Here is a 17,176-nt window from a genome sequence, read left to right on the forward strand (position 1 = left end):
AAATTCATTCTTCATAAGCTGTTGCTTAAAATAAACTGTGTGGAAATATGTCTGTCTCAGAATATGCATAAATTAAACCCTTGAGCAAAATATGTATCCGTTCAAAACTGTTCATTGAATTTGTCCATTGTTGACAGCACTTAAACCTAACCCCTGTGCCATACCTCTGCCTCTTTTTGCTGAAGTGCTTGTTGTACTTTAGTAAGTTCTAGTGTCTCCTTTTGCAATGTTTGTTCTTTATCCCCCAGCAATTTCTCTTGTTGCATGGTAACTGCATTTTTTAGCTTTATTTTCTCCATTAATTTTTTCAGATCTATTTGCAGCTTTTTGATAATCTCATTAGCCTATGAAAAACAGAATATAACCACAGCAAGTACCATTAATAAACTTTAGAAAGTTAACACAATTAAGAAAATTATCTAAGAAATATCAGCCCAAAATGAAAACATATCAAGCCCCCATAATTGTTACACATATATCAATAATTTAAGCTCCAAAACTTATATCACATCATAGTTGAAAGATCAAGAACAATAACTGTAACCACAACACCTTACCATTCGACCTCCATTTCGATTGATTTCCTTTTATGCCTGTATGTTTAATTTTTTCATGTCAACCCATTCTCTATGTAACAACAATTGTATCTTCTACTCTGGAATGGCGAATGCCATAACGGAGCATTGTAAGCCACATTGAGCCTGCAAATAGGTGGGAAAATGTGGGATACAAATGCAACAAATGCATAAATAAATATTTCTTGACAAAATTTCATTTTAACAGCCATATACCTAACCATCATAAAATACCTCTTCCAGCTCATTCCTATTGGATTAACAAACTTATTTTTGAGGTTAGGAAATTAAGGGGGCCCTTTCACTAAGGTGCATAGGCACCTAAGCTCATCCAATGCGAGTCAGTTTGGAACTACTGCTCGGCTACTGCGAGCCCCAGGCAGTAATTCCATTTTTTGTGTGCATCCGATTCACGCAACAGAATTTTTTTTTACTTTCTACCACATGGTGCTAATTGGGCGGTAATTGGCTGTGTACATGCGCTGATGAGTACGTCCCGGTTAACACGTGAAACCTTACCGCTAAGACAATGGGTGGTGGTAAGGTCTCAGGTTCCAAAATGGATGTACGCCAATTTTTATTTTGCCACACATCTATTTTCAGCCAAAAAAAGGCCTTTTTTTGCAGATGCACTGAAAAATGGACCTGAGCGCGTCCCATACACGCATCTACATCAGCGCAGGCCGCTTTTTGGTGCACTTTAGTAAAAGGACCCCTTGATGACTATTCTGGTTCAATTAAAAAAAAATAGTGCTCTTCTAAGTAACCCTGTGCTTGACAGATAATGCAAAAAGGTAGCATCTATTGCTTAAACTCAATTACTTAAAAACTTCTTCCTTCCAACTTGATTAAATCTGGAAACAACTGAGACTGTTAACTCCACTTGTACTGGGAAATAACTTGTGTACCTGAAGTTTTAAATCACCTTGAAAACTGAGCAATAAAATCAATCCAAAACCACACACTTAAGGCCTGAATCCTGCTTCTGCCAAGCTTGTTCCAGTATCCTGTTCCTGCCAAGCTCATTCCAGTATCCTGAATCCTGTTCCAGTCAAGCCAAGTCCGGTGCTGCATCTGGTTCCTGTCAAGCCAAGTCCGTCACAGCATCCAGTTCCAGCCAAGCTTGTTAGTCCAGTCCTACTTGGGGGGTTTTGCCTCCTGCTGCCACTCGACAACAGTAGGCCAAGGGCTCACGTTGCTCCAAAGTTCGTGACTGTTTGTTTAAAGCCTGAGACCGTTACACCTCATATACATTTGTTCTAATGTATGCCACATCAAGGTAAACCTGTGCTCTGCCCCCCTTCCTGCATTACTCAATCAGCATTATCTCACAGTATCTGTGCAGCTCACCTTGCAGTAGCATTCTGCATCGACCCTTAAATCTGCTTCCCTAATCCAGGCTTCTTTCTCACCCTTCCAAAACATTTATCTTTTTCTGTTTTCTAAACTCTTCTCCAGATTGTAGCTTTATCTAAGTTCTCTGTTTTTGTCCGGTATGTCTCTTCTGTTTCTTTTGTAAACTGCATTGACGTGTTTATGAAAGGCAACATATCAAGAAACTAAAATAAATTAGCAGCCTCAGTACTCTCCATTCATAACAAGCTCTGAAAGGGCCACCTCATCCACATGACCAGTCTGTTCTGACCTTAGCACTCGGCTCCCCAGTAACAGCAATGAAATTCGTCCAGGGGGAGGAAATTACCAGTGGCAAAATGAGCAAGTTTGATTAAGGGTGCTGCAGAATCTGAATCACCAGTATTGCTATCACTGCAGCTGCACTACCACGAAAACCAAAGGAATCAGTAAGGTACGATACACTGCGTCCACCAGAAAGAGGGCTTCTTACTTTTATGTTTCCCCACAGAGCCAACCACAAAGTAGAATAAAGATCAAATCTACTCAGAAACCGTTGGAACACACCAGTACCTAATATCATTCCACCACCTGGCTTCATCATCTGTATCCATTATAAATATTCAACTTGCTAGAATGACTTACTTTAAGAAGCTCTTCTGAAAGGGTCTTCACAGTTGTTTCTAGCTTTCCAATTTGAACCTGTTTTTGCTCTAAAGATTCTTCCAACTTTTTCTGAAAGACATATTTGTATATAATATTCAATAACCTCTGCAAATGTAAAGGTTACAATTCACAGCACGTTAGAATAGCATTCCTAGCCGAAACTGAATATGCATATATGTGCGTTTATAAAATTGCGCAGAGGTAGGAGAACTTGCAGTGTATTTGTTGGCAGGAATAGGCATATACACGCATACCATATTTTAAAAAAATTCTATTCTTCATTGTTAGAATGTCTACACATATAGGAAGCACCTCTATTTAAGTGGCCTAATAATGGGCCCCTTTTACCAAGCTGCGGCAAAAAGAGGACCAGCGCTGGCATCGACATGTTTTACATGCATACAGAGGCCCCCTTTTACTGCAGCTGGTAAAAAGGGAAGTCTTGCCTTCCTGCAGGAAATGGCTATGCGGCAAGTAAAGCACTTGCCATGCAGTCATTTCGGGGGGGGGGGGGGGGGGGGGGGGGGGAGCCTTTACCGCCACCCATTGAGGTGGTGGTAAGGGATCCCGTGTTAACCTGGCAGTAACCGAACAGTGCACATAGGTACCCGATTACCTCCAGATACACACAGTCACTACAAAAATAAATAATTTTTTGTAGTGCCGGAAATGGCGGCATGCTAGGGGTGGGAAGTACTGCCAGGCTGCTGCAGTAGCCCAGTGGTACTTCCTGTATAGTCAGCTGCTTAGTAAAAAGAGGCCAATGTGCATTGTGAGTCTATTCTGTAAGAACATTTGGGTGCTCGTGCCCTTATAGAATATTAGTGTAAACCTGGCATTGGTGTGCTGAAATGTAGGTGTGCACCTTTAGAGACAGCCAAATGAGCAGTGTAGCTGCTTAAGGGGTCCTTTTACCAAGCTGTCGTTCTAGAGACAGCGTGTGTTTTTGATATGCGCCGAGGCCCCACTTTTACCACAGCGGGTAAAAGGCTGTCTTTTTTGCCGAAAAAGAAATATGTGGTAACTGAGTAACCACAAAAAGAGGAAGGCTACTGTCACTCTAACTCCATAGATGAACATCAACAAGTGAAGAGTCCAGTGTAAATATTTAAATCAACATGATGTATTAAAATTCCAAAAAATTCCTTTATTCGCAAATTATCTTCTTTTATATATAAAAAGTAGTTGAGCATTTAGCTATGGCTCGACAGTGGCCAAACCCATTTCACTTTACATGCTTCATCAGCAGCCGTGCATTAACTTTCTTATAATATCAAACAAGATGGTATCACATATATTTGTGATCACATTTCATCTTATCAAACCCCAGTTCTTTCATGCAGCATTCTTAGCTGTTAAGCAGGCTAGTAAAAGACCTGTTCTAGAGTCAGCGTGTGTTTTTGATACGCGCCAAGGCCCCACTTTTACCACAGCGGGTAAAAGGCTGTCTGTTTTTGCTGGAAAAGAAATGGCCATATGGTAACTGAACCATTTTCCATATGGCCATTCAGAAGCACTTACCGCTACCCATTGAGGTGGCGGTAAAGGCTCCCGCGCTAACCTGGCAGTAACTGGGCAGCAATGACCGCCGGGTAAGCACCAGCTAAACGCGCTGTGATTGGCTCAGAGACTTCCTGGTCTCTCAGCTGAGTGAAGCACTGCCAAAAAAGACGTTTTTATTATTGCAAGGGGGAATGACAGCCAAAATTGGCGGTTTTTTTTTTTAAATGGGCGTCCTCAACTGCACCTCTGGATCGAGCCGCATTGGAGAGGGGTGAGCAGCGCTGCGTCTTTTGGGCGGCACAGGGAGGTGTATTTGGCATGCGCAGAGCAGCCAGCATAACGATTGGCTGCTATGCGCATGCACGACCGGCCGATTGGCTGACTGTTTAACAATGGAATAGAGAATTGCAAGTGAGCTACAACGAGCAGCTCATTTGCATTCCTATTCCTTGATGCATGCCCATTCCTTACCGATTCGCTAAGGGAATCGGTAAGGGAAGGACTCTAACGATTGTTTAGTGCATCTAGCCCTGAGAAGGAAATTAAGGAAAAAGGATGCCCCACTGCTAGGATTGAGCCTTCAAAGCCAAAACTTTTCTATAAAACAGTATAGCCTTAACTACATCAGAAAAAATGTGTGAATATGAACATAACTTACATCTGATAAGGCAACCATAAGGGTGGTCATAAAGGAAATTACCTCCTGAAATGTTTCCAGGAAAGTAGTCAAGTGTAGTTATCCAAATTTCTTCTATCCTTACAACACCCTACTAAGTAGCTCAATTATAGTATGGATAAAAATTGAGGAAAACAATATTTCAGAATCCTCAAAAAGTTAAAACATTTCCTAAATAAATTCTCAGGGGACAAAGAACAGCAGATCAGAAATTTCTCTAGGTTCTCCAATTGTTCATGTATACTCAGCTGTCCTTAATTGCTGAAGCACTGTAAGCCTGCAAATTTGAAATTTGACTATCCATTTAACTAATTTGATTCTAAATAGTTATGTTATCCATGTCTGCCAATTTGTCCAGTCTAATATGAAAATTTACACAACTGGAGTACAGAAGACCATAACCACCCCGCAGCCCTAGAAACCATTTTCCAAATGTCAATAAGAGACACTTCCTTTGTGTATCCTTTGCCATTTCCACAAATGGACAATGAACAGATGTAGGCAAAGGTAAAGATGTGAAGTGGATGGATCTACTCAAGGAGGAGAAACCACTGAAGATGGGGCAAACCAATAGAAAAAAGTCCTTCAGACTGTGGAGCAAAGGCAGCTATAGGTGGGAAAGGGGTGGGCTAACCCCCCCCCCCCCCCTCCCAGAATGGAGATAGGCTTCTGAAACTAAGGAAATGCCCGACTGTTGCACGAGGCTTGGAGGTGATGACAATAAATGTCTGTCCATAGGGCCCATCAGCCAAGAGGTGCTAACAATATTCAATCTTGATTTACTGTACCTTTACATTTACCCTTCCCCTCAGATTCTACATTGAGAAGTGGATCCTCTTTCCTCCTGGGTTGCAGCTCTGACCTCCTCCCGCTTGACCCGGCTTGGCCCCGCTACTTCCTTGGCTTTCGCTGAGCCAGAGCTGAAAAGTCCATCGGCTCTTCCAGGGTGTTCTCCGGTTCAGTCAACTCCATAGGGCAAGGCTCACTCTCTGCCTCTCTCTCCTCAGGAGCCCAATCCATATTCTCCTCGCCCCGCCCTTCTCCCAGCTGCTCACCCTTTCTTTCATTAAAGCTCTTTGGTGGCTCTTCTTTCTCCACCCACCTGTTCCACCACCTCTTCCACCAGGTTGGAGAATCAGCCTTATTCCTTCTCCTGCGGCCCTCCTCTGGAGACTCCTGGGAATGCACATAGTTTCTCTTATCCCCGGTCTCCCTTGGGGCATGCTGGGAGTTGTAGTTCTTTATTTCTAGTTTTTTCCTGGGGAATGCCTGCCTATAACGGGGGTATTCTGGCCTATCCCAGGGTTCCTTTGGGGCCTGTCCTACATACTCTTTACATACCCCCCCCCCCTTAAATTTCCACCCCCGCATTCTTTTTCCTCCTCCTCCTCCACCCGGGACAGGGCATCAACATTTCCTAAACATCGCCCGGGACGATGCTCCACAGCATATTGGAAAGGCTGCAATGCTAAGTACCATCGCATTAGTCTCCCATTATTATTCTTCATTACATTCAACCATTTCAGGGGAGCATGGTCCGTTACCAACTTAAATTTTCTCCCTTCTAAATAGACACTACACTCCTGCACTGCCCATCGTATGGCTAAACACTCCTTTTCTATGGTGGAGTAATGTTCCTCATGAGGCAGGAGCTTCCGGCTTAAATAAAGCACCGGGTGTTCCTCCCCTTCATGCTCTTGGGACAGCACTGCGCCTAACCCCCTCCCTGAAGCATCTGTTTGAAGGACAAAGGGCTTTTCAAAATCAACTGCCTTCAGCACAGGTTCCTGGCACAGGGCCCTCTGCATCTGTTCAAATGCCCTCAACTCCTCCCCTCCCCACCTCAAGTGGTCCGGATTCTTCCCTCTCAGCATGTCAGTTAAGGGAGTGGCCATTGCGGAAAAATAAGGGATGAACCTGCGGTAATACCCTACCATCCCCAGGAATCTACGCAATTGTTTCTTGGTGTTTGGTCTGGGAAACTCTTGGATGCTTTTAACCTTATTCAATAAGGGCCGGACCTCTCCCCTTCCCACATTATACCCTAAATACTTCACCCGGTACTGTGCAAAATAGCATTTTTTGGGGTTTAGGGTGAGACCTGCATCCCTAAAAGCCTGCAGCACTGCCTCTACCTGGTTTAAATGGGTGTTCCAGTCTCCACTATGTATTACCACATCATCCATATAGGCGGCGGCATATGCCTGATGTGGTCGGAGAACCCTGTCCAGCAACCTCTGGCAGCTTGCAGCTGCTGAATTAAGGCCAAAGGGCAATCTTTTGAACTGATACAGGCCTATGGGCGTACTAAAGGCGGTCTTAGCTTGTGCCCCTGACGTAAGGGGAATCTGCCAGTACCCTTTTGTCAAGTCCAGGGTGGTGAGATATTGTGCCGATCCTAGCCTGTCCACCAGCTCCTCAATATAGGGCATAGGATATGCATCTGCTTGCGAGATATTATTAAGCTGGCGGAAATCTATGCAGAATCTCCACTCCCCTTCGGGTTTTGGTACTAACACCACTGGGCTTGACCAGGGGCTATTTGACTCTTCGATCACCCCGAAGTCTAACATTTCCTGGACCTGTTTTATCACCTCCCTCCTTTTCATGGGGGACAGCCTATATGGCTTTTGCCGAACTACTTTACCCCTTTCCGTTATGATGTCATGCTCCACTAGGTGAGTATTTCCCGGGCAGGCCGTCAACACATCATCAAACCCTTTTAGGAGCCTTCCTATCTCTTTCTTTTGTACTTGTGTCAACCGGGGATTAACCCCTGGTTCACCGGGCTTGAAAATATCTCTTATTTGCGGTCCCAACTCTTCTCCCTCCTTTTCCTCTCCCCGGGTCTGAAAGCCTACCCTTGCTACCCAGGGTTTCATCAGGTTAACATGGAAGGTTTGGACCCGCCCCTTTTCGTTCGCCATCTCATATGTAAGAGGCCCAAGTCTCCTCCTCACCACCCAGGGACCCTTCCACCTAGAGGCAAACTTATGAGGATCCTCCGAGATTAGGATAAGGACCCTATCTCCTATTACAAACTCCCTCTCACGAGTACCCTTATCATAATATTCCTTTTGACGATTTTGGCTCTGTTCAAGCCTATCCTGGGAATATTCCTGTAACTTATCTAATCTGGTCCTCAGATCCTGTAGGTATTCGACCACTGACTGATCGGAGGTGTCCGGGGGTACCCAGTGTTCCTGTAAAATATCTAAAATGCCCCTGGGCCTCCGTCCAAACATCAATTCATAAGGCGCAACTCCTAATGAGTCTTGCACCTTCTTCCTGTAGGCATATAGCACGAAGGGTAACAGTTGGTCCCAACCTGTCCTATCCTCGCCTAACGCTTTTTTTAACATACCCTTTAAAGTTCTATTAAAACGTTCCACCATCCCATTAGTTTGAGGATGGTAGGCCGCTATACGGATATGTTGTATCCCAAAAGCCTCCCACACTTGCCTTAAGGTACTTGACAAAGTTGGACCCCTTGTCGGTCAAAACTTCTTGGGGGAATCCCACCTCACAAAAAATTTTTATCAGTTCCCTGGCAATGACCTTCGCTGATATGCTTCTCAAAGGAATGGCCCAGGGGTACCTAGTGGCCATATCCATAACCACTAAAACGTAGAGGAAGCCTCTCTGAGATTTTGTTACTGGGCCAATAATATCCATGGCTATTCTCCTCCCCGGTTGTTCCACTCTAGCAAGGGGTTTTAACGGTGCCTTAGGCGGTAGCCGGTCTGTCACCTTCTGACAGTTGGGGCAGGACTTGCAATACCTCTCCACCTCCCCATAAACTCCTGGCCAATAAAACCGGCCCAATATCTGAGTCAGGGTAGCTTGGGAGCCCTTATGCCCCCCCAAAGGGTGATCATGCGCGAGCCTTACTACTAGGGGACGGAAAGCTTGGGGGACTACTAGCTGTCTCCCCGCTTCAGAGTTCTCCCAATTGGGTACCCTGCGATATAGAATGTCCCCCTCTATCATGAACCCCGGGGCTTCCTGGCCCTCCCCCTGTCGGGCCCGTTCCCAGGCATATTCTAAAGTAGGGTCCGTGGCCTGCTCCCTATGAAACTGGGGAAACTGCTCGCTCAATTCTTTCGGGGCCACTGGCAGATAACTTTCTTTTCTTGCCTGCTCCAAGGCCTCCCGTCTGCCCCTCTGCTCCTTTTTTTTCTCAAAGCTTTCCCCTTTCTCTCTTTTCCCGGCTCCCCTAAAACCTCCCCTTGAAAAGGAAAAATACCTCCTATTCCCTCTTCCTCAGCCTCAGGGTCTCGCCGAGTCTGAGAGCGGGTAGTGACCAACACTCTTTTTTCACTAATACACTCGGTAAAGGGGGGCCAGTCCCTTCCCAAAATCATCTCCTGTGGCAGTCTGGGCAGAACGGCAATGGCTATCTCTATCTCCCCTGTAGGCCCCTTCACGTGAACCCTATGGAGGGTATAACGAGTACTGGCCCCATGTATACATTGAATAGCCACTGCTCCCTCATAGGTATCCTTACCTCCTGTCCTCCTCTTTCTTATTTGTTCCCATAACCTCCTAGAGATCATGGACTGGTCTGCCCCGGAGTCTAACATGGCTATAATCGGTAAACCCTCAACCTCCACCTTAGCAGTATACCGAGGCCTAAACCCTTGGGCAACCTGCGAGGTCCATCCCTCTCGACCTGGGCAATCCCTCCGGACGTGCCCAGTCTTCCCACACTTATAACAGATTTTTCCTTCATACGAGGGGGCCTTTTTTTCAGGGCCTGAGGGCACTACGGGCTTTTTACCACCCCAGCCGTAATCGGGTTTCCCCCCCTGGGGATCTGTCTTAAAGAGGGAACTTTTGGAACCCCAGCCTCCCCCCGGTCGGGGTTTCCCACCCTCCAGGTCGGGTCCTCCCCAATGTTGGGCTTCCAAATAACACTCCAACCCGGCTGTCACGGCCTCCACCGTCTTACAGCCCCTTTGGACCAATCCTGCCCTAATCTCCCTGGGAAGGCCCTGCAGGAACTGCTCCACTACTAATTCTTGAAGAATCTCTCCCGTGGTGTGGCGATCAGGTTCCAACCATTTTTTTACCAAGTCCATCAGTTTAGTGGCCACCGATTTAGGGGTTTCCCCCTTCTCCCATTTAGTGGACCGAAACTTACGCCTATAAGCCTGGGTACTCAGTCCATACCGGTCTTTAATGGCCTCTCTCAACCTCCCATAGTTGGCAGCGTCCCCAGGAGCCAAGTCTCTAAAGGCTCCTAGAGCCTCCCCAGATAATGAAGGCACTAACCGCATGGCCCACTGCTCTTGTGGCCACCCTGCGGCCACTGCCACCCTCTCGAAGGCGGTCAGGAAATCATCTACATTATCCTGCTCAGACAACTTTCCCCAAGTAAGTGAGTTCAGGGATAAAGGTCCTACCGCACCGCTTCCTCCTGGCCCCTGTCCAGTTGCTCCGGCTCCACCGCCCCTGGGAGCCTCGATCCCTCGCTGAAAAAAGTCCTGGAGCATATTCAGCACCGGTTGTTGCTGCTCTCGTGCCGCCGTCAAGGAGTCTTCCACCATCTTCCCCATCAGTTCTTGCTGTTTCTGGAACTGCATTGTCATCCAAGCGAAGATCTCCTTGGGGTCCATCCTTGCTCCGGAACAGCGACTCCTGGTGGAAAAAAAAAACAGAGGACACCTCCAAGTGCGGTTTCACTACTTATATTTCCCCTTTTACTAGGATCCCTTTATTTCCCCCAATCTAGGCCCCGCTTACCGGAACCCCAGACGGGTCTGCGCCTTTCTCAGCGTTGGCCCCTCCGTCGGGCTTTTCTATCCTGCTGGTCTTGGCCTCCTCGAGCGACAGGTCCGCGAAGCGATCCCACTAATGACACCAATTGTAAAGTGGATCCTCTTTCCTCCTGGGTTGCAGCTCTGACCTCCTCCCGCTTGACCCGGCTTGGCCCCGCTACTTCCTTGGCTTTCGCTGAGCCAGAGCTGAAAAGTCCATCGGCTCTTCCAGGGTGTTCTCCGGTTCAGTCAACTCCATAGGGCAAGGCTCACTCTCTGCCTCTCTCTCCTCAGGAGCCCAATCCATATTCTCCTCGCCCCGCCCTTCTCCCAGCTGCTCACCCTTTCTTTCATTAAAGCTCTTTGGTGGCTCTTCTTTCTCCACCCACCTGTTCCACCACCTCTTCCACCAGGTTGGAGAATCAGCCTTATTCCTTCCCCTGCGGCCCTCCTCTGGAGACTCCTGGGAATGCACATAGTTTCTCTTATCCCCGGTCTCCCTTGGGGCATGCTGGGAGTTGTAGTTCTTTATTTCTAGTTTTTTCCTGGGGAATGCCTGCCTATAACGGGGGTATTCTGGCCTATCCCAGGGTTCCTTTGGGGCCTGTCCTACATACTCTTTACAACATATGGTGCTCAAAATTGCATGTGAAAATTTGGGCACACCCCCAAATTCTGCACACAATTTTAGTTGGAAAACAAACCAATTAACTCTAATCATTGGGCATTAATAATCAATTATCAGTGTTAATCAACACTTAGGATGGATTTACACATGCATCTTGCTAGCATATTCTATAAAAATGCATGTGTAAATTCTAGCGTGTGCATCTGAAAAGGGGGTATGGCCACTGGAGGGCCATGGGCATTCCAAGAATTTGCATGCTGTATTACAGAATATGCCCAGTCCATGCCTAATTTAGGCACAGGGATTTATACCATGTTTTAGTTGGTGTAAATCCTCATGCCTAAAGTTAGGCATGGATCCCAGCGCTATTCTATAAATGGTGCCCAACTCGGAGTGCCATTTATAGAATAACGCTTAGCACTCATTTTTTCAGCACCGACATTTCAATGCCATATATAAAATTTTGTCCATTCTCTCTGTAAAACATAATTAACAAACGAACACAGTATCACAGTAAATGACAGCAGATAAAGACCTGAACGGTCCATCCAGTCTGCCCAACACTGTACTCTCATTATAATCCTAAAGTTAACAAGGAAGTAACATTTACGTAGATGGATACCATAAATGTAAAAAAGTCACAGACACAAATCATCATGAGTTAAAAAATTAATTCATAATAGAAATTAAGAATTAACCAAAAAAGCATCATCTTACTAAGAGTGACAGAACAAAAACGTTTTCAAAAGCTTTATGACAGGAATAACACTAAAAGCAAACCTATAGGAAGATTATTCCATAAATAAACTGCTGAAAATAAAGAGTGAGAAAATAAATCCTTGAATTTCACATGTTTAACCATAGGGAATGCAACTGATTATAGCTCCTAGAATGTGAATTTGAATTTAATATTTTTTACCAATTGAATTAAACCCTCCGGAAAAGTACCGCCTAAATACACCTTGAAAAGTATCCGAGCTTGCACCAGTAACAAATGTAACTCCTTCAATGGCCATAGAGTCACTGAGAAACTTACAATAAAATCAGTCTAGCAGCCGAGTGTTGAATTAATTAGATTTTGCAGTCAACTTAGAAGCTATTCCCAGGTACAAAGAATTGCCATAGTTAAGTAAGGTTAAGACTGAAAGTTGCACAATAATTCTAAAATGATCCCACAAGAAGTAGGAATGCAACAGACGTAGTCGTTTCAACTTAAAGTAGGCTATCTGCAACAAAATATTAATCTGGGGTTCCCTAGTCAAAAAGCATCCCCAAAAGCTTAGAAACCCTTTCAACCTTTACTTGAAACCTATTAGTTGGAATGAACTGCAGGATATTTGGAAAATTAAAGATAAGCCATAAGATTCTAGTCTTATCTATATTTAAATTTAAGTCGTACAGATGTAGACCAATTTGTAATCCTAACGCAATTTCCTATGATAGAAGCAATGGAACTTACATCATGACAAATAGGGACCAACACAAAGATATCAGCATACAACAGCATAAGCTCACCAGAGTTCAGCACAATTTGTCTAAGCGAGCTCGTATACAAGTTGTATAGAAGAGGGGAGATGGAAGAACCCTGCGGTACCCCGCAGGGGGGCACCCATGAAGATGATAAAACACCATCTTTTAGAACCATGTACAGTCTTCTAAAAAAAATAGAAACCAGCTTCAGAAAGTAATCAATAAAATATCACAGTTGATGGTATCGAAAACTGCAGATATAATCAAACAATACCATTTCTCCACCTATACACAGCACCTTTCTTACTTCAGTAGTTAATGAAAACAGAAAGGTCTCAGGTGTTGTGAAAAGAGCAGAACTTCTGTTTACTGATTTTTTTTTTTTTTTTTTGCCTTGCTGCTTTTGTCATGTCATTTTCTTATTGCATCTTATATAAATTTAAAAACAGCACAGAAGTAAAAACAAAAAAAGAGAAAACACTATGCCAAAAAATCTAATCCAAATTTAACACAGCAATTACACTGGCTTGAAAATCTGGGTGATCATGAGGTCCCTGAGAAATAGTACAAACACATACCTTGTGTTCTTGAGCACTTCCACAAACATCAGCTGTTTGTTTTACTACAAGCTCCTTATCTTTCACTTCCTGTTCCAGGACAGCCGTCTGAGTTTTTAACTTGTTCAGCTGCTTCTCTTTTTCATGGCATTCTGTATCCAGAACTGAATTCTCTCTTTGGAGTGAAATTACTTCTTGTTTAATCTTCTGGCACTCCTGAGAAAAGAATATAAAAAAAAAAAAAAAAAAAAAAAAAAAAAAAAGACAGTTATGGATGAAGAAAGGACCCCTAAGTTTACTACACTAACAGATATTCCCATTTTGTTTAACTATTGCGTGTTAGACTTGCCACAGTGTAAGCCCTCGCCAGCTCATCTGCAATATTACAATAGCTCTCTCATTTAGCAGTATTGTAACTGCAGCCCTGTCGGGTAGGGATGTGCATAGCCAAAAAAAAAGTGGTCCATTTTTTTTTATTTTTCCTAATTTTGTTTCCAATTTTCTGTTTCACAAATTCCAATTTTCTATTTCACACATTCAATTTATGACAAAAGTTGAAGATAAGTGGATTAGCACTCACTATTTATAGATAAAATTAAATTGAGTGTAGATATATCAGTATTTTTCTGCTTTGGAAGGACACAGAAGGTGGTGTAGATACAGTGGCATATTTCTACTTTGGAAGGCCAGAAGAATTTTACAAGTTTTTTTTTATATGGTTGAATTCCTTCAGTGACTGTATCCAATTCTCTATCATCATAAAGTTTCCTTGTTTTTAGATACAAGTACAGCACGAAGAAAAGAATCTAATCAGTTTTTCACAACTGTTTATAGAAAGACTAAGGACTGCAATGCCTTGCTACACTATAACAGTTTTCATCTTAAGCTGATTGATTGGTGACATTTATATCCCACATTATCCCAAGTATGTTTGAGTTCAATGTGGCTTACAATGTAAGATTTACAGGTAGAAAGAGATCAGTTTATGTACAATATATATAGTGTTGGATTTTCATTATAACATACAAACACTACTCAGAATTTGAAATAAAAGAGTAATTTTAAAGGTTATATTGGATAGATAGATAGATAGATAGATAGATAGATAGATAGATAGATAGATAGATAGGATAGATAGAGATAGATAGATAGAATTCCAGTTAATTGGGACACAGCTTAATCAGGGCGGCCACATATATGGCCCAAAACATAGAACAGAAACAGTTTCGCTTATTTGGGACAATGCAGTGTTTATTTGGGCAGTAACATACATAAAATATCATTACGTCGCCAACCCCTGAAGCTTATACGGGCTGCCGCGTTTGAATACACGTGCTGCTGCGGGGTGTGTCATGTTCCATCTGTGTTGTGCAGTGAAAAAATGCCAAAGAAAGGATCTAACCCTCACAGACAAAATTGCTTTGCTAGAATTGAAAAAACATCAGCCAAACACCAATCAGCACCAACTGGCAGAGATTACAGGAGTGTCAAAATCCACAATAGCATGTTTTGTACAATAAGAGAAATTGATAAATAAGTGGACTTTAAATGAGAGGCAACAGGGCAGTTCCCAAAAACGAAAGTGTGACAGCAAGGAGCCCGATGTAGAAGAGGCCCTGAATCAGTGGTTCTCAATTGTAACAGGAAGAGGTGTTCGTGTGAGTGGACCAATGTTAAAAAGCAAGTCAGAGGAGTTAGCTAGAAAAAAATTCGGTCACGATTTTAAAGCAACAAATGGTTGGTTGTCATAATAGAAATGCAGGTTCAGAATAAAGTTTTTAAGAGGGCACATGGTGAGGACAGTCCTGATACTATAAGCACCAAACAACGGAAAGCCACAAAACTTCCACGACTGCATTGAAACTTTTGTGCAGATGACATCTACACCGCCAACAAAACAGGGCTATTCGACAGTGCCATACCTAATGGATCCCTGACCTATAAACACACAATGTTGTCAAGCTCAAAGAAAGCTATGAATCGTGTAACAGTGCTATGCTGTTCCAACATATCAGGAACTGATGAATGTAAGCTGATGGTTATAAGAAAAAGCTCAAAGCCACGGTGTTTTAAAGGGATCAGTATATAGAAAGTTTACCTAGTCTGTATCATTCTAACAAAAATGCATGGATGACATTGAAAATTTTTTAAGAACTGGTTAATGAGCTGAAACATTAAATTACAGGGGAGGTATACGAGAATTGTGCTTTATAACTGTGCGGCGCACCCACACACGACCATTCGAAAAACATCTAGGTGGAATTTCTGTGTCCCAACACCACATCTCTGGTACAACCAATGGACATGGGGATCATTAAAAATTTGAAGACCTTATACCATGCCAAACTGGTAACTTATATCCTTGAAGCTATAGAAAAAAATGTGCTCACATCATCTTCAACAGCAAAAGAAGTCAATGCAAAGATTGCTCTTTTACAAGCAATGCGGTATATTGCTGATAATTGGTTAAATGTTAGCAGCACAATCATTCACCATTGTTTTACTCACTGTGGGTTTAAACATCTTGGAACGGACACACAGTATAAGACTGAAAATGAAAATGCTATGGATAATGAAAATGAGGTTATGGAAGCACACCGGGTGAAAAATTATGAAGAGTTTTCGTCCATTAACAATCTTCAATGCTACAATAAAAACAAGGGGTATGAGGATGAAACCGTTTAGCTAATTTCAGCCAGACATTTGAAGACTTCAGAAAAATCAGGAAACTGAAGAGGATGACATAACTGAGCGAGAACAAGTGACAAACCAGGACGCCAGGCAATTTGTTGATTAAAACTTTTTCATGCAGGAAGGCTATGATGGCAGTCAGGTTATTGCTCTAGAGCCCTGTGCCAAATTTGTTCAGCTGCAATCAATGAAGACAGCTCGTCAAGGTACATTTGATCAACACCTCCAATGTTAATGCTGTTTTGAATGATAAACTTTTCATTTAAATTTATGCAAATTTAATTTTGTTTCTTTTATTTCAATTTTTGTGTTACCGAAATATAAAATTTGAAATTAAACTGTACTGTACTTCTTCCACTTGTGTTTGGACAATAAATGTTTTGAATTTTACCCATCACTTGTACTGACTTATTTCAACCATAACATGTCAACTTTGTTTTTTCAGGGCAGCCGCTTAATTGGGGCAATGCATTCTAGTCCCAATTAACAGGAATCCACTATGTGTGTGTATATCTATACACACACACACACACGTTTAGTTTCATAACAGGGTAAGGTATAAATGAATTCAAGGAATAGATTACAATTATAATTAAGAGAGAAATAATGAGAATAGTCAGGTTTAAGGTTAATTGGCCATCATTAGATTCTGTTTGAATAAAAATAATTTTAGTATTTTGTGAAATCAAATGCAATCTTTTATATTTCTTATATTAGTAGGCAGAGTTCAAACATTTATGGCTAGAATTTATGTAAGGCACCTGAAAATTCTGTATGGGAAAACAATTACACCTAGGCATTTTCTCTAAAGTAGACCTTAATCTTATAGAATAGGCTTAAATTTCCGCACAGTATATAGAATATGCTGAGCGCCTCTCCACGTGACCACACTTAGCTGTGGCCATTTATGCTATGTTTTACTTGGCGTAAATCTTGACACCTAAATTAGGGGCAGAGCAGGTGTGTTCTTTAACATGCATACAATTTAGAAACGCTTGCACCCCACCCATGGCCATGCACCCTTTTCAACTATGTGACTTAGAATTTACGTGCACCAGTGAGTAAATCCAATTAGTGCTAATTGCTTAAAATCCAATTGAAAGTGCAGATTAGCTACTTAACTAAGTTATGTGCATTGTTGTAGAATACGCTTCAATTTCCATGTGGAAATTAAGGCGTGATATATAGAATCCAGCAGTTAGTGCCTAGATAGGTGAAATCTGAAAAGTAAACCAATTAATACATTTTCTCACAATTCAGGAACTGCAGCCTTAGATAGTCCCTCACTTCACAAGTAG

General features: G+C 42.9%; 1 protein-coding gene across 8 annotated transcripts in view; it reads right to left on the minus strand.

Annotated features, from left to right (window-relative positions):
* The window catches only part of LOC115463267 (spindle assembly abnormal protein 6 homolog), a 177,491-nt gene that overhangs the window by 89,333 nt on the left and 70,982 nt on the right, over window positions 1-17,176 (minus strand). For all 8 annotated transcript variants that reach the window (XM_030193626.1, XM_030193625.1, XM_030193624.1 and 5 more), the window contains 3 exons: window positions 13,209-13,403; window positions 2,574-2,663; window positions 165-344 (listed from right to left, as the gene is read on the minus strand). In XM_030193626.1, the coding sequence (XP_030049486.1) occupies window positions 165-344; window positions 2,574-2,663; window positions 13,209-13,403 (465 nt within the window). The remainder of the gene's footprint in view (window positions 1-164; window positions 345-2,573; window positions 2,664-13,208; window positions 13,404-17,176) is intronic.

Source organism: Microcaecilia unicolor, chromosome 2, assembly GCF_901765095.1.
Source record: "Microcaecilia unicolor chromosome 2, aMicUni1.1, whole genome shotgun sequence".
Classification (NCBI taxonomy): Eukaryota; Metazoa; Chordata; class Amphibia; order Gymnophiona; family Siphonopidae; genus Microcaecilia; species Microcaecilia unicolor.